The sequence below is a fragment of the Carcharodon carcharias genome, chromosome 18, assembly GCF_017639515.1.
Source record: "Carcharodon carcharias isolate sCarCar2 chromosome 18, sCarCar2.pri, whole genome shotgun sequence".
Taxonomy (NCBI): domain Eukaryota; kingdom Metazoa; phylum Chordata; class Chondrichthyes; order Lamniformes; family Lamnidae; genus Carcharodon; species Carcharodon carcharias.
In genome coordinates, this window is record NC_054484.1 from 30,976,752 (window position 1) to 31,002,617 (window position 25,866).

The 25,866-nt window shown below is 41.2% G+C and overlaps 1 protein-coding gene across 4 annotated transcripts in view; it reads right to left on the reverse strand.

Moving 5' to 3' along the window:
* urb1 (URB1 ribosome biogenesis homolog) overlaps nucleotides 1-25,866 on the reverse strand; it is a 109,839-nt gene that overhangs the window by 36,808 nt on the left and 47,165 nt on the right. For 2 of the 4 annotated variants that reach the window (XM_041211595.1, XM_041211598.1), the window contains 11 exons: nucleotides 24,637-24,861; nucleotides 22,924-23,100; nucleotides 19,688-20,552; nucleotides 18,807-19,011; nucleotides 17,341-17,527; nucleotides 17,171-17,229; nucleotides 14,699-14,889; nucleotides 7,583-7,693; nucleotides 7,427-7,490; nucleotides 5,746-5,914; nucleotides 5,455-5,557 (listed from right to left, as the gene is read on the reverse strand). In XM_041211595.1, the coding sequence (XP_041067529.1) occupies nucleotides 5,455-5,557; nucleotides 5,746-5,914; nucleotides 7,427-7,490; nucleotides 7,583-7,693; nucleotides 14,699-14,889; nucleotides 17,171-17,229; nucleotides 17,341-17,527; nucleotides 18,807-19,011; nucleotides 19,688-20,552; nucleotides 22,924-23,100; nucleotides 24,637-24,861 (2,356 nt within the window). The remainder of the gene's footprint in view (nucleotides 1-5,454; nucleotides 5,558-5,745; nucleotides 5,915-7,426; nucleotides 7,491-7,582; nucleotides 7,694-14,698; nucleotides 14,890-17,170; nucleotides 17,230-17,340; nucleotides 17,528-18,806; nucleotides 19,012-19,687; nucleotides 20,553-22,923; nucleotides 23,101-24,636; nucleotides 24,862-25,866) is intronic. The other 2 variants (XM_041211596.1, XM_041211597.1) reach the window with 2 other exon arrangements.

Here is a 25,866-nt window from a genome sequence, read left to right on the forward strand (position 1 = left end):
GTTAAAATTTTAAAATTCGACTGCCTCATTGCTGACACAACCACAAGTAACATCCAGCATATACCTGCAATTATTTATGAGGAACTTTGGAGCCTTTGATTTACAACATTTTTATGGTGTTTCTTTATGATAACAGCATTTATCCAAACACAGATATTGAAGCTTGACTGACACAGGGTTAAGGAAACAGTAAAACAGAGTTCAAAAGAAAACATTAAGAGGCCCAGAAGAATAAAGTTCAAATTACACCTAATGCAGGTACAGGCACAAGTGCTCACTTATGTTTTGAACATCAGAGTATTAAACAGTAGGGAAAGGTAGGCAAATTATATTTAAAACACAAGTTGTATACTTCATAAATTGAATGGTACAGGGAGAGAGCTCTGTGTAAAATTCCTTTTTCCAGTCTTGACTCACTTGCTACAGAAAATGGGGATAATGGGCCCAATTTTAACTTATTCAAAACTCACCCACTTGCAGAGTTAAAATTCAGCCCATTGTTCCTCATTTAACAAAAACATGATTATGCCTGTTCTGTTTCCATAATCAATTCTCAAGACATCTCCCTAGGGATCTCCTCACTATCTATAGCAATCTGCTGTTCTCCTTTACCCTTTCTCCCCCAGTCTTCTCTCTTCCACTGTTCAAATTCCCCTGACTACAAGTTAACCACTGGTTTAAAATGCCTCCGAATGCAGGTTTAAAGCCCTATACCTCAACCGCGTATGCTCTTTAAGATCTCGATCCTCTATCAAATTCCTGGACTTCTCTGGACATCATGGCCTCTCTGCAGTGGAATACATTGGATTAAAATGCAAAACTCAGTTGCTGTCTCCGATTTGTTGCTCTGTTGCTTATATCTTAAAGTAACTTTGATCCACCTACTATTCCTCCACTACTATTGTAACTGAAAGACTTCAATCCATGCTAAGCCTGTTATTGGTTATATAAGTGTTTCAGGTTCAGCTCTAGCCTGTTCTTGGCCAGAGATTCACTCAACTGGGCCAAAGTACAAACCTCCGCCAGAATCTGGATTTTATGGTGACCGTCAAATTCGCTTCATCTTTCTGGCCTGTAACAGGTCCTGAACACTTTCTGAATCTTCATTTCCATGAAAATACCTCCAACAGCGCATCCTTCAATACTCTACCCTCAAATAGCTCCTAATTTTCACTTACTTATCACATTTGTCGCCGAACGTGGACAATTGTTTATAGATACTCCATGCTGACTCCACCCTACCTATGCCAACATTATCTTGCTACAAGGTGTCTAGCTTTCAAGCCCCCTCCTCTCCACCACCTCTGGACTCCCTCCTATTGTCTCCTATCTAGTTTCTGTTTGCTGTCAGGGTTTTACGTTATGTCAGAATTGCTATTTAACTCAATAACAAAGTTGTGCATTTTAATGCTGCGTATTCGCAAAATTTTGTGAGCTGATCAAAGGGTGACAGCCATGCTCCAGTTTGATGGAAAATCGAGGCCCTGTGAATCCAAAGGTCAAAGATCACTCAAAATTCAACATAATCTGATCTAGGTTGCAAACAAGGATAGAAGAAAAATATTCACACATACTCTTCTGAGGTTGAAGCTAGGGCATATTGTTGAGGTAAGGCAGTATTTTGTATCTGTCTGCACTACATTTGACCCAGGAATGCTTTATGCTGAAGACAGCTCCATTCTCCAGCACTCCGAATTGACAAGCACATGAACCATGGTGTCATGGTTAGTGCAAGGGCAGGAAATCAGCTGAAGAATGGGCTGCATGTATGTAGAGATACAGATAATCATAACATGTACTGTGTTACGGGGACAATGGAAAAGTCATCCATGGAATAAAGACAATCAGAATTGAATACAAGAATCAAAATTAGCTTAGGTAGACCCTAATGTTGGATTGATATCCTAGAGCTTTCACTTGATCATCATCTGGTGTTACACGTTTTCTTGAATTTCTCAAAGATTTCCCTCCACTGCTTTTTTTGAATCTCCCCCTCTGGTCAAACAATGCTCTCAGTGAGAATCTGGTTACCCTCAGTTACAGGTGCTCTGGCTAAGCCAATTCCTAAAGTACTTCTCAACAGAAACCTGCCTCTGTCCAGGAGTAACAATTCATGTACCCAGGAGGTCTCCAACAGGTTGGAAACTGGCCAATAAATGCTGCTGGAAGAATGAATACACGGAGATTATTTCAATTGAAAGAGACTCATGCTTGGATCTTGCATGTTTGCTTTTATATATATTTAAACCAAGGCAACCTTTGTCCTTCTGAAGAGGTTAACGTGTTTTGTCAGATCCCTTGAAACCTTCTCACGAGCCCCTTAGGGGACTGTGGACTGCTTGAGTACCCCTGCCCTAAGTGGCCAGCCAGTTTGCTTCTCGATGGGAATACAGTGTTGTGCAGAGTGTGCCACCTAGTGGCCTTGTTGCAGCACTGGTTAAACTACAGAACTACTTGTTATTTTGACAATTAAATGCACACGCTAATAATATTTCAAATATAAAGAATACTCTGAAACTAAGTTCAGAGGTTTGAAACTACTTGTTATGTGTACTATCATTCTTAACCATCAAGTCAAGTATGCAGTGACAGAAATCAGTGATAAATGACCAAATTCAGAGACACTTTTTTGACTTCACAGTAATCAGGATTGTGAATCTGTAACTTCTACAAAGGATCAATTACTTTGATTTTATGGTAAACTTATGGCGCTCGTGTGGTGTCTTCTTGAATGTTACTGAAGTACCAAATATGCAGTGCTTACCAAGGACCGCTTTATCCAATTTAGGGTCGTGGTGAGTCGGAGACAGGAAATGGGCGCTAGGCAGGGCACACCAAGGACAGGACACCAGTCCATCGCAGGGCACACACTCATACGCATACTACGGGGCAATCTAACCATAGCCAATCCATCGTGTTTGGATGGTGGGAGGAAACCGGAGCACCCAGCAGAATGTGCAAGCTCCACACAGAAAGACATACGAGCTCAGAATTGAACCCCAGTCCCTGAAGCTGAGAGGCAGCAGTGCTAACCACTGTGCCACCATGTTGCTCTGCTAAAAAAAATAAATTATTTATTGGGGAGGGGGTGACACTGTTCATGGAATACCTAGAAAAGGTGGTACTGTTTAGATGGACACTGGCTGTGGTGTAAAAGGGGAGCAAGTTAAGTCCCAACAAGAAAGGCTAAAAACAAAGTCATCATTCACATTTTAATGACTGGCTCTTACTAATCATTAAAAATACCAGTCAATGGCACTTCATGCCATGCTTGTGACTGCAACCGTGCACCACCACTTAATGGTTCTCAGGGTCATCCTTCCTATTGTTATGTAGGAAAACGCAGCAGTTATTATGAGTTTTATGCCATTGCATAAAAAGAAGAAAAGACAGACCACAGCTATTGGAATCAACAGTGTGTAAAAATGGAAGGGTTAATATTTTCTTGTAGTTGTAACAAGTATATTTAAAATAATCTCTTTTGTATTTTTAAATAATTATAAGAATGCCTTGGTTGAGAGTGGTTGCTGAAAGATATGGGGCAAAATTTTGCCATTGGCAAGAGGGGGCGGGGCCTGCTCGCTGACGCGTAAAATGACGCGGGATGACATCTGGCAAAACCCCCGACGTCATCCCACCCCATTTAAATTTTCAGGAAGGCGGATGGACAGCGAAATCAGCTGCGGGCCCGCCGACCTGTCAATTGAGGCCACTGACAGGCTCATTTATGCAATTAAAGGACCTGCTCGTCCAGCCTTGAGGTTGGCGGACAGGCCAGGTGCTCCGGTGGCAAATAGAAAAAACATGAAACCCCATCCACCGGCGGGATGAGGTTTCATGCAGGATTTTAAAATTTTTAATAAAGTTTTACTGTAATTTATGAACATGTCCCATCTCATGTGAGATTGTCACATGAGGGGAACATGTTAGGGAATTTTTTTTCTATTCTTAACATTTTTAAAACTGTCAACGATCTCCCTGAGGCAGCACTTAGCCTCAGGGAGATGTGCGGTCTCTCATGCGCATGTGTGAAAGAGCGCACTCTTGCTTTTGGGGGATCCCCTCCCGCCCGCACAGGAAGCGCTTAGCACTTCCCGCCGGACGTCACGCCGGGCGGGCCTTACTTGGCCCACTCACGTAAAACGGTGGCAGGGATCAGCTCCCTGCCTGCCGGAGATTGGGTCGGGCCTGCCCACCTGACAGGCAGAAAATTCTGCCCATGGTAACAGTGTTCAAATCACATTAAGACGTTTATTAATAAATTTCCAATTCTATGTCAAATTTGTACAGAACTGTACAACAGTAACTGAATTTTAATCAACTTGATTCCACTCCTTATTTCATTTTAAGAAATTGTTGTTCGATGTCCAGTGGAATGTACAAGTACTGATCTCCAAAACTGTAAATCTCTGGCCTGGTCTGTACAGGCAAAAAAGATGTCTGGAGTCTCATGGAAAGGACAGGGCTAGACCGCTGGCTGGAGAGTGTCCAGCCTGTGTCGCCTCTTTCCAGGAAGGCCCATAGCATTGTGTGCCACTCAGGCACTTGACAGGCCAGTGGAGGCCCCTGCCCGAGATCAAGGGCCACAGGGGCACTCACCCGCTGAGGGTTGCCGGCCAGTCAGAGGTTAGCAGTTGTATTGTTTGGCAGTGCCACTGGGGCAGTGGCAGCTACTGCCTAGGACCGTTGCTGGATCCCAGACCACGTGTTTTCGGTGGGGGGGCAGCAAGGGCAGATGGATGGCTCTTAGCGGGCCACCCCTGTTTCCTGATGCTGGATCCCTGGATTGTGCCTTTAAACGAGGGACCCCTTCTACCCCTTCGGGAGCCCACAAGCGACCCTGCACGGGTTTGCTTGTCGTGCTCCCTACATGGCGAGCTCCCCGTCTGCTGAAGGGTTAATACTAACTATGACGAGTTGAGGCCCTTAAGAGAGCATCATTTGCCCACTTAAGGTCCATCCATGGGACTTGCTGCCTCAGACTTAATAAAGGTGGAGATGGGAAGGTAGGCGGTTTTCCACCTGCCACCAACCCACCCGATTAAACGCCTCTCCTGCCATCAAATTCACCACAGGGAAGGGCAGAAGAGTCTGGCTGGTATCTTTTGCCATTAAAATTAAGGTATCCCCAGGCAATTTGCAACATTTTCCAGATATTTACAATTAATGTGTATTAATTCAAATCATGCATTGTTAAGGTGTTGAGAAAAAATTAAAAGAAAATTATACAACCATCATTCAAAGAGGTTTAGCAAAATGGTAATTCAAGAAATAAAATTTATACATAATGCATGCCTTGCTGATAATGCTAAAACTTCATTCAATCTTTGCTCTTAGTTACATCTCTGCATGAAACAAAGCTGGATTTCAAAACTTCCTTCATTGCAGGTAGGCTCAGTAACTTATAGTTGGAAGGACTATCTTTTTTTAAAATTGCAATAAATTTTTACATACCTGGTGCAATTAATCCACTAAAGAGAGGCAGTAAGAAACAAGGGTCATAGATATTGTGGGGCTCTTTAATACTGTACTCTTTGTATACTAATGTTTTTCCATCCTGAAACAGAAACAAAATAGAGATATGGATATGACTGTGTCATAAAATACAGCTAGGCATAAAATTAGACATGTTTAGAGTGATGGTTATCTCGATTTTCCATCAGCCCACTCTAATGTTCTCAGGACATATTAAGGGTACAGGAAGAGGGGTAAAAAAAACCCCATAATAATACAACTAAAACGTACCTCTGGCAAGATACAGCGATGCTGAGGGAAGTTAATAATTGTCTGGAACATTTTCTCCCTGTCCAGAAGCGTTAGGATTTCCTCCATACTTGGTTGTTGCCACAAGGACTTTCCCAGGCTCTTGCGAATCTTGTGGTGTTCAACAGCAGCTGGACCCCATAATAGCAGCCTGAAAAATAGGCATGAAACACAATTTATGGAAATACAATTATGCAACTAAGTTCAAAAGCCCTGTGGAAATTGTGTTACTGCTACATATGGTTTCTTTGTCTTAAATGTTCACGAAAAATTTTGCACCATGAAGAACATATCAATGAAGAACATTATTTGGTAAATAAGAACATCCCATTATGTTCAGTTTGGATTACCCCATGAGGGAATGTGTCCAATATAACTGAAACAATGGAATTTGAGTTTCAAGTTTTCTACAGCTCTCATTCACAATCCTCAGTGTTTATTTGCTATCTTCATTTATTTAAAAAAAAAAATGATGTTTTATTGATAAAGATCAGCAATATCTTTCCTTTATCAGGATTTATATCCCCATCCTTTTCCTTTCCTCTTAAATACAGGTTTCTGAATGATGAGGCCAGTTTCCAGATGCATTGCTGCTCTGGATGGTCTTCTATTAAAGAATGTTCACTAAACTATCAAAAAGAATTATAATTAACATCCATGCTCTGAAGAATAGTCATATTCGACTCGAAGCATTAACTTGTTTTTTTCTCTCTCCACAGATGCTCGCAGACTCGCTCATGATTTCCAGCGCTTTCTGCTTTTATTTCAGATTTCCAGCATCTGCAGTATTTTTCTTTTCACAGAATCACACAGTGCAGAAGAGGCCCTTCGCCCCATCTTTTTATATAATTAACATCCTTTTCTTTGAAATAGAACATGACATGTTTTCCCCACTTTATATTTTTTTACTAATTTTTCTCCATCAATTTTATCCACTCCTTTCTCCTGAAGTGTTTACTCCTTGTAGGGAAATGGAAATGCAAGTCCCAATGCCCTCCTGTACTTTGCCCAAGTGGTCATTATTTACATGGGCCTTTTGACAGTGAATATCAGTAAAGTATTTGACCATGACAGGTGGCATAGCTATGCTGCTCAGTGTACCCAACAGAAGTATTTCCAGAAAAGGGTCACTAGATAGGGTATAGGGTTGGGAATCTAAGCATCTCTTACCCTGGGTCACTGAAGTCAATTGCAGCTCCCCTAACATTATTCCAATTAAGATCAGCTAATTTAACAGAGATCAGTGATTAAATTGGAGCCTTCCCTGGACTATATGACTCAGCCACTCATAGGGCAAATGTCCATCAAGGATGTTGGCCCACCCATTTACAAAAGGTTACTGTTTGAATAGTGATTGCAGATGACATAATGGGACTTCAAGAAGTTACTCAGCCTTGCTGTGTAAGGGAACAGGTGTTTGTAGGAGCTTACTGTGCATAGATTAGTTACTGCATTCTTCTTCATTACAAAAGTGCACATACTTTGGAACGTTCTATGGTCATGAAAGGAGCAATGCAAATACAAGTTCCTTCTTCTTAAATAGCCTTAGTAATGAGGTGCTTAGAAAAAGAAGCCTACAGCTTTCACATTCTGCTGGTCACAATGGGCAACCCTACTGTGGCAAATGCAGATTTCACTTGGAGCAAAATGAAGGTGTACTCACCCAAACTCAGCAAGACTTATGTTGTTTTTCTCATAAGACTGTAGGATCATCAGCAGTTTCTGATCTTTACAAAGGAAAAGAGTAGAAAATAAAATGGGAATTATCATGTTTGCTGTTCAGTTGTGTGAAATTTAAATGCAGAAGTAAGAAATTTACCTGTGTTACTGAGTGTTGCTCCATAAGCCCCCAGTAAAACAGCAAAATGATTGCTGTTGCACACAGATGGACATTGTCTGACCAAAACCAGTAACACATCAACTAGAGCATCTATGGAAAAAAAAACATCACAAAGTCTTCATGAAAAGTCTTTAAAAGTGGTGTTATTTCATGTTTTACAATGTACCAGATTACATCAATAATCACGTTTACGTCACTGGCACCACTCATGTTCAGTTCTGGGCACTGAATCTCGGAAAGGACATACAGGATGTGGATAAAGAGGATTCACTAGGATAGTGTGTGGGATGAAGGGACTGAGCTACAATGAAGGATTGGGTAATGTTGCCTTTCATTACCTGAAGATTGGAGATTAAAAAGGTAATAGAATTTAGTCTCTAGAATAATGAGTTGAATTGATATGTGGAGAATAATTTTAATCCTCTTGACAGGAGAATCCAGAACAAAATTGTAATATTCAAATCTGCACTATACAGGCTAGAAACAAATCCAAGATAGTTCTTCATAGGGAACATTATGAGAATGTGACATTCTTATTCAAGAAAGGGTTTTACGAACATCCCTAATAACTACAGGTCGGTAATTTAACATTAATAGTGGGAAAAGTTTTAGAAACAATAATCAGTGAAAAACAATCAATCAATAGACCCTCAGAGAGATTTAAGTCAACTAAGGATAGTCAGCACTGATTTGTAAATGCAGATCATGCCTGACTAATCTAATTAAATTTGGTGGTAGAGAACTTGAGTATTGCTGAAAAAGACAGAGAGAGAGATTCTGTCGAAGCTTTTCATCTTGCACTCATTAGGACAATTCGCAAGAAAATGCCAATGTCAGAGGAAACAACAAATTTATACTGTATCAACCAACCAATCAGCACCCTCTTCTCTTAAAGGACAAACTTGTTTCCTCTGACATTGGCATTTTCTTGCGAATTGTCCTAATGAGCGCAAGATGAAAAGATTTAACAAAAAAGGTCTCTTTCTTCAGTAATGCCAATTGAATTTTTGATGAAGTAACAAAAGCTACAATCTTCAGCCAGAAGTGCCAAGTGGATGATCCATCTCTGCCTCCTCCGGAGGTCCCCAGCATCACAGATGCCAGTCTTCAGCCAATTCGATTCACTCCACGCGATATCAAGAAATGGCTGAAGGAACTGGATACTGCAAAGGCTATGGACCCTGCCAATATTGCAGCAACAGTATACGAGACTTGTGCTCCATAACTTATCGTGCCCCTAGCTAAGCAGTTCTAGTATAGCAATAACACTGGCATCTACCCGGCTATGTTGAAAATTGCCCATGTACGTCCTGTACAAACTTGGTCAATTACTGCCCCATCAGATTACTCTCGATCATCAGTAAAGTAATGGAAGGAGTCATCAACAGTGCTATCAAGTGGCACTTGCTTAGCAATAACCTGCTCATAGACACCCAGTTTGGGTTCCGCCAGGGGCACTCAGCTCCTGACCTCATTACAACCTTGGTTCAAACATGGTCAAAAGAGCTGAACTCCCGACGTGAGGTGAGAATGACTGCCCTTTACAGCAAGGCTGCATTTGACTGAGTGTGGCATAAAGGAGCCCTAGCAAGACTGGAGTCAATGAGAATCAGGGGGAAAACTCTCCACTGGCTGGAGTCATATTTAGCACGAAGGGAGATGGTTGTGGTTGTTGGAGGTCAATCTTCTCAGTTCCAGGACATCACTGCAGGAGTTCTTCAGTGTAGTGTCCTTGGCTCAACTGTCTTCAGCTGCTTCAATAATGGCCTTCCTTTCATCATAAAGTCAGAGGTGGGGATGTTCGCTGATGATTGCACAATGTTCAGCACTATTCGTGAGCTATAGAAAATGAAGCAGCCCATGTCCTAATGCAGCAAGATCTGGACAATATCCAGGCTTGGGCTGACAAGTGGCAAGTAACATTCATACCACACAAGTGTCAGGCAATGACCATCTCCAGCAAGAGAGAATCCAACCAATGCCACTTGATGTTCAATGGCATTACCATCGCTGAATACCCCACTATCAAAATCTTGGATGGGTTACCGTAGACCAGAAATTGAACTGGACTAGACACATGAATACTGTGGCTACAAGAGCAGGTCAGAGGCTAGGAATTGTGCGATGAGTAACTCACCTCCTGACTCCATAAAGCCTGTCCATCATCTACAAGGCACAAGGAGTGTGATGGATTACTCCCCACTTGCCTGGATGAGTGCAGCTCCCACAACACTCAAGAAGCTTGACACTGTCCAGGACAAAGCAGTCCATTTGATTGGCACCAAATCCACAAACAGTCACTCTCTCCCACAGTAGCAGCAGTGTGTACCATCTACAAGATGCACTACAGGAATTCACCAAGGCTCCTTAGACAGCACCTTCCAAACTCAGGACCACTATCATCTGGAAGGACAAGGGCAGCAGATACATGGGAACACCACCACCTGGAAGTTCCCCTCCAAGTCACTCACCATCCTGACTTGGAAATATATCGTTGTTCCTTCACTGTCGCTGGGTCAAAATCCTGGAACTCCCTCCATAACAGCACTGTGGGCGTACCTACATCACATGGACTGCAGTGGTTCAAGAAGACAGCTCACCACTGCCTTTTCAAGGGCAACTAAGAATGGGCAATAAATGCTAGACCAGCCAGCAAAGCCCACAGCCCATGAATGAATAAAAAAAAGGTTGATGAAGGAAATGCAATGGATATTGTTTATTCGAAAATTAAGAAAGCATTTGGTGAAGCCCCACATGAAAAACTGACTAACAAAATTAAGGCTCATGGAATAAGAACACCTTTGTCAGCTTGGCTAAAAAATTGACTTAAGGACAGAAAACAACGAAACGTAGTAAATTGGTTGTTTTTCCGACTGGAGGATAGTGGGCATGGTATTCCCCAAGGTTCAGTGCTAGGACCACTCTTTTTTTTGATATATGTAAATGATTGGATATTGGAATTTGGGTAAAATTTCAAATTTGCCAATGATATCAAACATGGAGGAGTAGAAAACAGTGAGGATGATATCAATTGACTACAGCAGGACACAGATAAGCCAACAGAATAAGCAGAAAAGTGGCAGATGGAATTCAATACAGAGAAGGTAAGATGGTGCATTTCAGCAGAAGGAATAGGGAGAGGCAATATGGACTAAACAGCACAGTTCTAAGAGTACACAGTGTGCACAGATCTTTGAAAGGACAAATTGAGGTGTACAGGATGTTTACCAGAATTGTTCCAGGGATGAAGGATTTAGATAGAATTCAATCTAGGGAGTTGTGAGGTCATGAATTTGGGGAGGGCAAACAAAGCTAGGGAATACACAATAAGTGGGACAATATCGAGAGGGGTAGAGGAAGTGAGAGACCTTGGAGTGCATGTCCACAGATCCTTCAAGGTGGCAGGACAAGTGGATAAGGTGGTAAATAAAATATCTGAAATGCTTTCCTTTATTGGGCGAGGTATAGAATTCAAAAGCAGGGATGTAATGACGGAACTGTAAAAAACGCTGGTTAGGCCACAGCTGGAATTTTGTGTACAGTTCTGGTTGCCACGTCACAGGAAGGACATAATTGGAAAGAGTACAGAGGAGATTTACAAGAATGTTGCCAGGGATTGAAAATTGCAGCTATGAAGGAAGGTTGGATAGGCTGGGGTTGTTTTCCTTGGGACTGAGGAGGCTGAGTAGTGACCTGATTGAGGTGTACATGATTATGAGGGTCCTAGATAGAGCAGACAGGGATGCCCTATTCCCCCTTGTGGAGAGGCCAATTACCAGGGGGCACAGATCGAAGGTGATTGGCAGAAGGATTAGAGGGGACATGAAGAAAAACTTCTTCACTCAGAGGGTGGTGAGTGTTTGGAATATGCTGCCTGGTTTGGTGACTGAGGCAGAAATGCTTCAAAAGGTACCCGGATCAGCACCTGAAGTGCTGCAACCTGCAAGGCTACGGACCAGGTGTTGAAAGGTGGGATTAGAATGGGCACCTAGTTTCTTTTTCTTTTCTCTTTTACAGTCGGCGCAGACACGATGGGCTGAATGGAATCTTTCTATCCCATAAAGTTGGAGAAACTGGGGTCATTCTCTGTAGAACTAAGGAGATTGAGGAGAGCTTTGATGGAAGTGTACAATATTATGACAGATTCCCATTAGCTGTACAAGGACCAGGGAACACAGATTTATGGTTTTAGGCAAGAGGTGTGAGGAAGAATTTTTTTGTGTAAGGAATGTTAATGATCTGGGACGTTGACTACAGGTAGTGGAAGTGGAGATGATGAAGGATTCCAAAAGGAAACTGGATGGGCACTTAAGGGAAATAAACTTCCCGGACTAATCGGGATAGAGCAGGAGAATGGGACAGATTGGATTGCTCTACAAAAAGCATGAACTCAATGAGCTGCATGATCTCCTTCCATCCCGTAATGACTTGATATCTCAAATGTGGAATCCATTGTCCAAGAAAGTCAGGTGCAGAATCAAGATCTGTTTAAAAGGGAAATAGATAAAGTCATTTACAGAACAGAAGGAGGCCATTCGGCCTGTCGAGTCCATGTCAGCTCCCAACAGAGCAATCCAGTCAGTTCCTCTCCCCTGTTTGGTGCCTGTCACCCTGAAAGTTTATTTCCTTTTTAAACCATTGATTGTTTCTGCATCCACTACCTTCGGGGGCATTGAGTTCTAGGTCATTAGCATGCGCCGTGTAAAAAGGTTCTTCCTCACATTCCCCTGGTATCTTTTGCCCAAAATCTTAAACCTGTGCCCTCTAGGGCTTTACAATCAGCTAACGGGAAGTGTTTTTAATGTCTACCTTATCTAAGCCGGTCATAATCCTGTACATCTCTATCAAATCACCCTTCAATCGCCTTTGCTCCAGTGAGAATAATCCTAGCCTTTCCAACCTAATCTTGTAACTAAAAGCCTCAATCTTTGGAATCATTCTGGTAATTCTCCTCTGCAACCTCTCAAGGATTTTGGTATTAGATACTGGTAAAGTAAGGCTATTAGGGCCATGGAGAAAGGGTGGGGGAAATGTGATTAGGAAGACTGAAAATTTACCAAGGTTAACAATATGGTGTTCACATCTGATGGGTTGAATATCCTACTCTCTTTTGAAATTAATCACACCATGCCATTATACAAAAAACAAGCAAAGGCTATGTTGAACAGAAAACTATACAATATAAACTTTGACATTAAAGTTCAAAAGGTTTGGCACATTACAATGCTGAGAAACCTTTCTCCAGCTAAAAAAAAAAGGACAAGGGAAATGCCTGTTTCTCTTTATAATTACAACCCACTAATGAAGCATGGCAGAGTGGCTTTCAAATCTGCACTTTTTAAGAATATATTTTGTTACCAAGTAGTTAATATCTAGAGAAAAAATACATTTTTCCATTTTTTATTGAGTGAGGAATTTGACCTCTTGTGACTTTTTAAAATTATGTGGTGTTTTTTGTGTCTTAATATTTTTTCGACATTGCAACTTTGTTACTGCTGTGTTCAGTTGTGGAGTTTTATCATTCAGTTTGATGCCATGTGACATTAGAACAGTTGATCAGGGTTAAAATGTGGCCAAAACAAAAACAGAATTACCTGGAAAAACTCAGCAGGTCTGGCAGCATCGGCGGAGAAGAAAAGAGTTGACGCTTCGAGTCCTCATGACCCTTCGACAGAACTTGAGTTCGAGTCCAAGAAAGAGTTGAAATATAAGCTGGTTTAAGGTGTGTGTGTGGGGGGCGGAGAGATAGACAGACAGAGAGGTGGAGGGGGGGGGTGGTGTGGTTGTAGGGACAAACAAGCAGTGATAGAAGTAGATCATCAAAAGATGTCAACGACAATAGTACAATAGAACACATAGGTGTTAAAGTTAAAGTTGGTGATATTATCTAAACGAATGTGCTAATTAATTTTAAATAGTCCCTTTTTGCTGGCTATAACCCAAGCTGTTTACAGTCGCAAGTTTCCAGACACCTGGCTACTCCTCCTCCTGTTTTCCCTTTAAAGGCTTCTTTTAGTAGTAAAGGACTATAATGTCAAAATAATATAAAAATCACACACACATATTATTTTGTTTTCAGAATAGAATTTTGCTTCTTGCTGATCAGAATGTGAGATTATCAAGTGGAATGCATTTGACATTATAGTCCTTTACTACTAAAAGAAGCCTTTAAAGGGAAAACAGGAAGAGGAGTAGCCAGGTGTCTGGAAACTTGCGACTGTAAACAGCTTGGGTTATAGCCAGCAAAAAGGGACTATTTAAAATTAATTAGCACATTCGTTTAGATAATATCACCAACTTTAACACCTATGTGTTCTATTGTACTATTGTCGTTGACATCTTTTGATGATCTGCTTCTATCACTGCTTGTTTGTCCCTACAACCACACCCCCCCCCTCCACCTCTCTGTCTCTCTATCTCTCCGCCCCCCACACACACACCTTAAACCAGCTTATATTTCAACTCTTTCTTGGACTCGAACTCAAGTTCTGTCGAAGGGTCATGAGGACTCGAAGCGTCAACTCTTTTCTTCTCCGCCGATGCTGCCAGACCTGCTGAGTTTTTCCATATAATTCTGTTTTTGTTTTGGATTTCCAGCATCCGCAGTTTTTTTGTTTTTATTAAAATGTGGCCAACTGGCAGGAATAAATGACTTACTAAGCAACAATCAAGTTATAAAAATCACACACACGTATTATTTTGTTTTCAGAATAGAATTTTGCTTCTTGCTGATCAGAATGTGAGATTATCAAGTGGAATGCATTTGACATTATAGTCCTTTACTACTAAAAGAAGCCTTTAAAGGGAAAACAGGAGGAGGAGTAGCCAGGTGTCTGGAAACTTGCGACTGTAAACAGCTTGGGTTATAGCCAGCAAAAAGGGACTATTTAAAATTCTGAAATAATTTTATTTTTCTTAATGATTAAATGAGATAAGCACCACAGTGCAATAATTCTAACAGTTATTTAACTCCTTTTTTATATATTGTATATAATATATATACACAAACACATACTTCCAGGAGGCATCTCTAGATAGAAAGCCTTGGATGATCCTTCCAATCCCTATTCCAAAAGTCACTTCATCTGGTCATACCTTTTGCTTTTGCATTTTCATCCGAATCCTCTTTGGCCCCCAGCATGACTGGCAGAAACAGGGAGTGATTTGTCACCATCACATGAATCATAGGCAGTGGGATCAAACTTTGACCCAGATCTTCATTCTCATACAACACTTGTATTAATTTATGGAGGGCTTCCATAAATGCCCAATCCCTGTAGCGATACCTGCCATTATAAGAGGGGGATCATCCGAAGCAGAAATATAATTAGAACTATTTACATTGACACTGACTTATGCAATAAAGTTTTCTATTTTATCCATTCTATTGTGGTTGATGCTCTGGTGAGATTTCCTTTTCTAAGCTCCAAATATGCCACCCTACATGCATTCTCCTTCTTGCACCTTCAATGTGTTAAAACAAAAACTCACTGCACAATTTTCTGCTCCCAAACTTCATTACTCACCTTCCGTTGTCTTTCTTTCTTTCTACAATCTACAGGCCTTATAAAAACTAAACTTGGCACCAGCCTTGTCAGCCCCCTGCACAACAGATTTTCCATTTAAAATGAGCTAAGAAAGGATATACTTGCCATAGAGGGAGTGCAGCGAATGTCCACCAGACTGATTCCTGGGATCGCAGGATTGTCAGATGAGGAGAGATTGGGTCGACTAGGCCTATATTCATCAGAGTTTAGAATAATGAGGAGATCTCATTGAAACATATAAATTTCTGACAGGACTGGACAGGCTGGATGCAGGGATGATATTTTCCCTTGCTTCTTTTGGGGGGGGGTTCTAGAACAAGGGGGTCACAGTCTGAAGATATGGGATAGACCATTCAGGACTGAGAGGAGGAGACATTTCTTCATTCAGAGGCTGGTGAATCTGTGGAATTCTCTACCACAGAAGGCTGTGGAGACCAAGTTACTGAATATACTTAAGAAGGAAATAAATAGATTTCTAGATACCAAAGGCAAAAAGGGGTATGGGGAGAGAGGGGGAGTATGGTGATGAGATAGGGGATCAGCCATGATCAAATTGAATAGTGGAGCAGGCTCAAAGGATTGAGTGACCTACTCCTAATCCTATTTTCTACGTTTCTATGTTGTCCAAACCAGTAGGACAATATAACATTCAGCCTGACCCATTTCTCCAGTATCTTTCCTGTGTTTGAAAATCTCACCCTCTACCACCTCGTTCAATCTTCTCTGTGTTTATTATCATTTCTCTCCTTTCTTTCTCGCTCACCATTTTCTTGGCAATTTCGATCTTCATTCAAAGTCACCTTCCTTTCACCTTCCAACATCTTTGCCTGCTCACTTTCTCAACCTCAGCTTCTACATCCATTGGCCACCTTTTTATTGTGTTTTCACACATGTGCCTCAATATCAAGAGGTGGAGAGGATGCAACTGAGGCTGAAAATGGAGGTTCTACTAATCTTAAAGGCAGGGCCTCGTTAACAATTTTTAGCTGCTTTTCTTGCCTGGGAGCTGGAAACATAGACAGGCGTGAAGCAAATCTGATGGCAGCAAGCCAAAGCCAGGAACTCTTGGAGCAGCCACAAGCTATTGGGAAGTTGTAGAAACCAATGATTGGGAGGGCCGGGGAAGGATGTCAACCTGAGTCTTGGGGAGGCCAAAGACTTCCCTGAGGGGCCAGGGAAAGGAAAGGGTAAATGGTTTCAAATTATTATCACTAATGCTCCCTCCTGCTTTCTCTTCTCATTCTCCTTCCGTCTTTCTCGTTCCCTTGCTCTGAGACTGGACAGCTGGCCAGCCCACAAGGCATGCTGCAACAGCCACTTATCTTTTGTTAGTTGGCAGCTCCCTACTCCATTTCACTGCTGGGTTTCCTAGCTCCTGGGAAACCAATGCAGCAATAGTCAATTTTAAACTGGGTTCCCAATTGTAGTGTAGGAGTTAATATCAAGGCCACAATCTTAATTACTGAGAAAACATTTGCCAACCACTTTCATATCTGCATTCCCTTACACATCTTTACCTGACTCCGCTCTCATTCTTCGAGTGCCCTTTCTACGTCTGACCTTCTCCACCTTTAACCTCCTACTTATGACTACATTAACATCTCTTGTCCAGTTTTTTCCTGATTGTCTCACTCCACATGCAACTCCTTGTGCCCTTTAGATCCCATACAGTCTCCATCCCTCCCCACAGCCTCAGAGCAAGGGGAGAGGGGAAGAAGGAGAAAGATGGGAGATGAGAGCAGGAAGCAATGGTGATAAGAATGCTGACAATTCTTTTCTTTTTTAAGTCTGGCTGGGCTATTCCCTCAACTGGGCAGACATTTACTGTTTACACACACACAAAACACACACGTAAGACCATCAACATCCACTCAGAATTCCCTCAAAAGACAGCTAGAATCATGGAGTTAACAATGTGTAGTGTCACAAGTATGCTATTTAACAATTAAATATCTGTTCATTATCAAGACATATGCTTTTTAAGCAATGTTATTAAAATGAATTTACATTTTTAACTTACTTTAGTCCTTTCTTTAAAAAACTGCTCCAATCATCTGAGTTGACCTCACCAACTGAAACCTACAAATAGAACAGAATACAATGGAAACAGCTTAGGCTCCAGTGGTTTTGAAGTGCAACACAATTGATCGTTGCTGTTTGAATCTGAATAAGGATATAAATATAATTTACCACCAGCTCCTGTAACCTGGTCAGCATCACCATTTCAGTCTCCTTCATGTTCTCCTCCTGCACGTTGTTGCTGCTGTAGATGCCTATTATCCATCGGAGACAGGCCTTTAATAGGGATTTTCTCCAGGATCTTTGGTCCGCAGGGTGTTCCTCCAGTGTATTGGAGACTGCATCTGCCAAAGTCCATCTGCAATTAAATGACTCTATTTTACAAAATCTGTTATTTTTCTTAAAGTTAGAAGAGAAATGGGACCTGAGAAGCTGATGAGTGAACATGAGAAAATACATATTTTTATAGTCCAACACCAAATACTTTTGTAGTTCACAAAAATGCACTACTCATCTGCCAAATATTCCATGAATATGAGGATTAAGTTTATGAGGGCTATAAAATAGAGTTAGAGAAAGCCACAATATTTATAGACATAGTTTTGGAATAAAGTAAGCTAAACTCGGGGGTAGATGGGAATGTGGAATTAGAAACACAAACAGATCAGCCACGATCTTATTGAATGGCGGAGCAGGCTTGAGGGACCAAATAGCCTACTTCTGGTCCTATTTCGTATGTTTGTAACTCTCATTCAGCATTTGAAGTCCTTAACAATTTGCTGTGGGTAGTGCTTTTGTTTTGGAGTCAGTAGTTATGGACTCAAGTCCCATGCCATAGATTTGAGCGCATAATATTGGCTGGCATTGAAGGAGTACTGGACTGCAGAGGCTGCTGTCTTTCGGATGTGATGTTAAACTGTGGTCCCCTGCAGGTGGACACAAAAGATCCTATGGCACTATACAGAAGAAGAGTAGGGAAGTTCTCAGTGTCTTTCTGGTCAACATTTATCCCTCAGCTGACACTTAAAACAAATTATCTGTCATTTCTTCCATTGTTGCTTGTGGGTGGTTGCTGTAATCAAATCTGCAGCTGTTTATTTCCTACATCACAACAGAGACTAGACTTCAAAGATATTTAATTGGCTGCAAAGTGCTTTGGGAAATATAAAAGGTGCTACATAAATGCAATTAATTAATTATTTTTCTTTCCTTCAGGTTTCATGAAATTTGCAAATACAGCTACTAAGAATGCACAGGACTGTTTGGAATCATTACAGATTGACACAAAATTACATCAATAGTACTAACTTCTCTCCCACGCCTTCAATGAAGCAGAAAATTCAGTTGTATTGAGATGCACAACCCACTGATAAGAATATCGGAAAATCCAGTGACTTTGGATGCATGAAGTCTGTGTTCTAAGTTCCTCATATTCATCCCACAACTTCTCTACCCCGCTCTCCTTTTCTAAAGAGCCTCCTCAACATTCATTTTCCTACCCAAGATTTTAGGCACCCCTCCTAATAACTCCTTCTTTGATTCAGTATTGTTTTCTTATGTCGCTTAGGGATACTTTTCTCCATTAAAGGCACTATGTAAATGCACATCATTGTTGGAAAGAAAATGAAAGAATCTACCTTGAAGAATTTGCTGTTTTCTCCAGCACGGCAGGTAGCTGTTCCATAATACATGACACATCTTCGCGTGATGATAATAGCTGCACTAATCTGGCAAGTACTTGCATCTGTAAATCAGCTTTATCGGGTGGATCATCTGATGCAATGGAGCTAACAAGTTTCTTCCATGTGGCCTGTCTGATTACCATCAGGACATCTGCAAGTACTAGTTTAGGACAAGAAGACATCTTTAGACCCTGCCGAAAAGGTAAATGAATCATTTGGTCCTACTAGGTATGTCACAAAGGTGTTAATCTAATACTGGTCTGCTTCAATGTTCCATTTTGTTTTTTCCATTGAGGAAGCACGTTCTGAAATGACGGAGGCACAACAAAAGTTCATCTGGGGTACATTTATATTGAAGCCACTTCCTATTTCAGATAAATATTTTAAACAGTTTTATCACTGAGGGTTCACTTTTTCCCTGCCAAGAATAACATCAGTTTGAGAAACGACAGCTTGAGACAATCCAATAGATCATCTACATCTAGACCCCCTTACAAAAAAGAAAAACAATTAACTGCTGCAAAGTTTGCAGAACATGGCACATTCCCCAGCTACCCCAATTCACAGCCTTCTGACGATGGCTTTGAAGTCCTGAAAAGGTGAGTCAGTTTATACACGAAGAGAACTGGCACATTGCCAGTGGCCGCAGCTACAATTTACTGTCAGTAACAAATAGAACATTTCGATCATGGCAAAAGCAAAACGTTAACATGTGAGCTAGAAAGATTTTCATCACAGCCAACATTTTCCCCCAAAATAAGAGGAGCAGAATTGAAAGGGTGAAAGTGGTACAGTAATGGAAAATCATATATCATATATATATAAAATTTAATTACCTTTCTTTGGTCGGGATTGGTCACTCTTTCCTCGGTACTGTAGATATGTGCTAAGAAGTGAAAGATAAACTTCCATATTTTTCCGGAGATGTTTCATTCTGCCTACATCTAAGCACCAAAGTTCCAATTGTAAAAGGTGAGTCCTACTATGCCGAATGAGGAGCTTGCAAATGGCAAGGGAAGTTTCAGTCATGTGATTCAAGCAATGAGCAAACACATCTGGTCTCACAAGCTGTGCGAAGATTGGTTCTTTCTCTAGGGCTTCAAGAAGAACATTCTTCAACTCTTCACTGTTAGAGGACTGCAAGAGTGCTCCTAAAGCATTGAAATGGTTACATGATAGCATTAGCTCGCCTCTGTCTGGAGTCTCCTGGTTATTTTCTGTAAGGATCTTGACCAAAGTTTTTCCATACAAGCTTAACTGTTTCATTCCATCACCTCCATTCTCAGGTTTACTCTGAATGACTAAAACTTCTTCTGGGAGTTCCAACATGGATGCCACAACCTCTTTGAGTTGAGCTGTATTCATATAGCCATGCAAAATCTCTAGGCCTTCTAAAGATAAGGACTTCTTATCACTCACTGTTGATTTCACCTTAGCAATCTTTTTCATTTCAAGTTCCTTCAATGCACTTTCTGCTATAGCTTTAAAATAAGTTAACATTACATTCATGCAGCCAAGTCTATCCAAAGATGGTGCACTCTGTTGGAGGAGGCTCAGGGTGCTAGAAGTAAGTTGGGCTGACAGCATTTTGAAACTGATGGGGTTCAGGCTGTGTAGTGGTGGAGTTTGTAATTCCAAAGCCAAGAACCACTGTTCTAGTGTTGGGTGTTTAAAAATTGCCGACAACATACTTTCCAGAACCTGAAATTAACAGTGGAGGATTAAAGACACAGCAAAAACAGTGAAACAGTTGCTTGGTAGTACAGAGCTTGAATATTGCTGAAAATGGAGACATGTTGTCAAAGCTTTTTGCCTTGCACTTATCAGGACAAGCGCAGGAATGTCATAATTTCAAATGATCACAACAAGGATGAAGGGTGCCGATTGTTTGGTAAGTTGACTCTGATTGGCCGAGGCGTTGTCATGGAGAAAGCAAGGGAGAAGTATTGGCTTCCCAAGCTCCAGGGTAATTCAACAAGTAAGTGCAAGGTTTGAACATATTCCTTTTGTTTGCAGAGAGCTAGCACTAACAACCACAGGGACCTGTTCTCTGCAAATAAAAGGAACATGTTTAAGCTTTACCCCTATTTTTGGAATTACCCAGGAGCTTGGGGAGCCTACAGTTCCCATTGTTTTCTCCAATGGCAATGCCTTAGCCAATCAGAGCCCACTTGCCAATCAATCAACACTGTTTTCTCCTGTAATATAAAGTATTGTGATCATTTGAAATTTGGCATTCTTGTGTTTGTCTGGATGAGTGCAAGATGAAAACTTTGGCAGCATGTCTCTATTTTCAGTAATAAACTGTGAAAACTAAAGCAAGAATAGAAAATGTTGCAAATGCACATAATTCGGTTAACATTTCAAAGGAAAAGGTAGATTAAAATTTCAAATGGAATATTTTGTTAGAATTCAACATATTCAAGTATAAAATTGGATTCTGACAGAATCCCATCAGAAATATCAACCTTCAGAGAATTACCCTGCTTTGATGACTTTATTTCTGGAGTTAGCAATGATGTTAATCATTGACCCCCATGAACCGCTATCCAGCACTGTTCAACTCTAAGAAAATCTCTTCCAACCCAGTGACTTTGTAGCACACAACAGAAGAGAAACCCTCAGGGCATAGATAGTGTCCTCTACCTTTTATGTAGCCACAATCTTTTCAGTCTAGTAATACCTGAAAAAAAGATTCAAGAAATTCAAAGCTTCCATTTCCTCCCTTAACTCACTAAGAGAATGCCTCAGGTTTGATTATCAAGTTGTGCAGTTAGATCATCTTAGCTAAGGTAATATCAGAGGCCTTGAGCCCAAAACACACAAGGTTGGTAATGGGAAAAAGAAATCAAGCAGATTTTCAACTGATTATTCAGCAAGCCCTACTAGAAGTTTACATTTTTGAATGCTGGATGGGGTCACCAATTGAGACACCCTTGTGGTCAAATAGGGCTGAATTTCCATTCTGGGGGCAGGAACCAGTTCTGGGTCCTGATCACATATGGCATGATCCAGACACGCCCACCACTATTTTTAAAGGAATGACCAATTAAAGGCCAGGAAGCGGACTCGTCGCCCTACAGGCTTCTGAGGCTGAAGGTCCAGCCGAGGCCCTCCATCACTCACAGATCAGCAGCCCACGGCCAAAATGGGAGTTACTGATCCAATGATGGGCAGAAAAAGAGCGCTTGCGTGCATGTGTGGAAAAAGAATAGGGGAAGAAAGAGAGAGAGAGAGAGAAAGCCATATAAGTCTTTTTCATTTTTAAAATGGCTACAGCTACCATCCCCTTATCTTGGAGGGGCAACCCCTCCATGGGATAGCCAGTGGCTGCTTCTGTGACCTAGGTGTCATTACAGATGTGGAGAGGGGGATGGGTCCCTCATGGGTTCAAGTATATCCCACTGTCACCCATCTTTCCCAGCCTGAGCCCACCATATGGGCTTGGATGTGCTCTAGATCGGTGTGGCCTGTATGGATGCTGACTGGAAATCTTGGTTAGCGAGGGAATGAGGCCTTAATACACCCCTTAATTGCATTCATTTGATTTAAATTGGCTGCTTGCCGCTTGCAGACAGGTAGCTGCTCCTGATCTGATCCGGGCTCTTATAAATTGGCTCAGGGTTGGGATCATGGCACTGCACCATCATGATGGCTGGCGGCACCAAATTGTGAGAACGCCTGCCTCTTATCCCAACCTTCTTTGAAAATTCAGCCCATACTGTCTAAATTCACATGTGAATAATGGCCATTTTGGTGAGGTACTAAAGTGCAACTAACCATGGCATTCCTGCAAGGAGTCAACACTTTCAGCAGGGGTTTGGATGGGAAAAAGTTACCAAGAAAAACAATGTGAACATAGACATGTTTTTTACACAAATATTCTCAAAAGATTATTCTCATATGACATAAATCATCTCTGGACCATGAGATCATTGATAGGCTGCACTACAGACAGGGATGCCATTTTGGGCCTCTTCAACAGATGAACAATCGAACTCGAACTACAGGGACGGTGACTAAACACAAGACCCTCAATGTATGAACAGAAGAAAGGGTTTTGACAGATTACCTGTTCCTTCGTTAGTTCTCCATCTATGGCAGGATCGAGGTTGTTGAAGAGATTGGTTTCACTTTCTTTTGTGAATTTCATCTCCATTATGTCATCAATCTGTTCACATCTCAGTAACAGCAATTTTAAGAGATCCATAAATAGTCTAATCAGTGCTAAGCCAGTGCCTCTTCCTAACTGAAACAACAAACAAACTAAGAGCTAGTTGAAGGGTGATACCAAAACAAGTCGTACCCTTAAAGGAATTGTGAAATGTTTACTTAGGAAGTAATTATTCTCCCACTCATTCCTCAATTATTACCAAAATTGCTAAGCAGGAAACATTTTCAGGAGTAATATGTTGCTTTGAGATAATCAACATATTCTCAAGTTCTGGTACAACATGCTGAAGAACCATGAGATCAGTGGCAAGCTGCACTATTGACAGAGATGCGATTTTGGGCATCTCCAACGTATGAACAATCAAACTCTAATGAGCACAACGTCACAGAAGCAATGATTCAAAAATAAAATCCTTGAAAGTCAATAAATATCTCGACAAAAATTAGTGAATTTTCGCACCATCAATTGATGGCATGTGGCTGGACTGAGAGGTGCAGTGTATAAGAAACTTTCACCTTGGAAGCCTAAGTGTGAATCCAGCCTAAATTGGTTGCTGTTAATTGTTTTACATACGGACACACAAAAATTAATGGGCAAGATAAGATCTACTGGGCCATCCTGCCTGATCTAAATTATTGTGATGTCTTATCCATTCACTCTCCATGTGAATGGATATTTCTCATCATAATGAGTGAGAAAGAATTAAACATGTCATTAAAAATAAAAGTGCCAAATGTGATATTGTGGAAAGTGCTGCATTTTCTTTAGGACTGTGTCTAAAGGACTTTGAGAAATGTGTTTTATATATAGGAGATAATTCACTAAACATGGGGATACAGATAGACATTTCTCAATCAATTTCTGCATCACGTAATACACATAGGGCATCTCAGATGAAAGCCATGCACTGCTGCCCCCTCAAGGCCATGTGAGTACTACAGAAGATTTATTCTAATCTAATTGGGGCCAACCTGACACACAGACATGTATTTGCACAGTATTCTCCCTGTAAGCTCATGTGAAACTATCTATATTCAATAGGAATAAAGAATTTGCATTTTACATAGTGCCTTTCAGTACTCTGCCAGGGTACAATAGATAATATATAATTTTTTACTTGAATTTCAAATATTTCTCTTAAGAAAATAGGTCTCTTTATTGCAACCTTTCTAAATAAATTAGCATTTCACGCAATTCTTACTCTGACAACAGAATTCTTTCAAAACAAAATCATGTGACTTGCTTTAAAACAAATAGAACTGACACGTAATCCACTTTTCAGAAGCAAAGTGGAGGTAAGCAGTAATACAAAAGCAAAATACTGTAGATGCTAAAAATCTGTAGTAAAACCAGAAAATACTGGAAATGCAGAGCAGGTCGGGCAGCATCTTTGGAAAGAAACAGAGTTAATGTTAGACCTGAAACGCAAACTCTGTTTTTCTTCCTGCAGATGCTGCCAGACCTGCTGAATATTTCTAGTAGTTTCTGTTTTTATTTTTAAGGTAAGCAGTGTAAGATATTGGAGGAAAGTTATTTTAACATTAAACAAACAAATAATCCCTGGATCTAAACATATTTTTCCCAGCTGCCCTGGAAACAAATATCACTCACTTTTCTAAAGTTCTCCACGGAGGTTCGGATGTACAAAATCACCTGTTTCACGGCCAGAACTAGGTCACACAGATGCAATTTTGTAACTGCCTGCTTCAAATCTTCTTTCACCTCTTCACTTAGGAGGGTGCTGGCTCCAGTTCCATATGCGCCCATTAGAAGATTGCGGAATGAAGCATCTTTCAATGGAGCAGGATCGATCGTATCTGAGCCAAATCGTTCAAACTGCGGGCAAGTTTCGGAAAAAAAAGTCGGTTTTGCAATTCATTAAGACATGAAAAATGACGACATGAAAATACTTCTACAAAAATTATTTCCTGCGTCTTTAGGTCTTTTAAATACAGCTGGAGAGTGTTTTTTCTGAAACAACAGGTTTGTGAATTTGTTTCCCACAGTGCACAATGTCAATCCTTTCCTGGCACTTTTAATGAACTTAGGCCTGAATTTTCAGCTCGGTGGGCTGGCGATTGGCCCCCGTCCGGGATTTCATGCTGGCTGGCCAAGTAACGGCCAGCCAGCGTGAAATGCGTGCTGAAACGCTCAGTGCTGCAGCGGTGGGGGTGGGAGGAGGGCGGGCGCTGACATTTCTGTGGGCGTGGGTGAGCACTGAGAGAAAGCTCCCTGAAGGCAGAGAGTTGCTTCAGGGAGCTGCAGACCCAAAAACCATGAAATAAAGTTTTGAAAATCAGAAAAAAAAAAATGTCCAAGCATCACAATCAGACACCTAAATATATAAATGATAAAAATGCTGTCAATAGATTTTTATTTTCATTTTATTTTACTTAATAATGGAAACCTCAACCCGCTCTTGGATGAGGCTTTATGAAAAATGCAAAGCCCGCCTGGCCGATTCATCTGTCTGCCAACCGTAAGGTTGGACAGACCACAATAAATTGGAGTCATTTGCGCTGTTGATGGGCTTAATTGCCCTCTTAATTGTTGGTGGGCGCACTTCCGACTTTTGCATGCGTCTGCTAATTGAAATATTGCGCGAGTGCGGGATGACATCAGGACGCTTGCCCAACGTCTTCTCACGCGATTTTACACCCGATCCATTTGGGTGCGGGCCTGCCCGTGGCACATAAAATACTGCCCTTAATGTTTAAAAACAATGCTCCCACTTTCTGAAGCAGTTTGGGCCTGGCTTTAAAAGATCCTGCTTGAATTCTCCAAATGCAATGCATCTATATATTGTTTCTCATGATCTTAGGATGCACCAAGGCACATCAC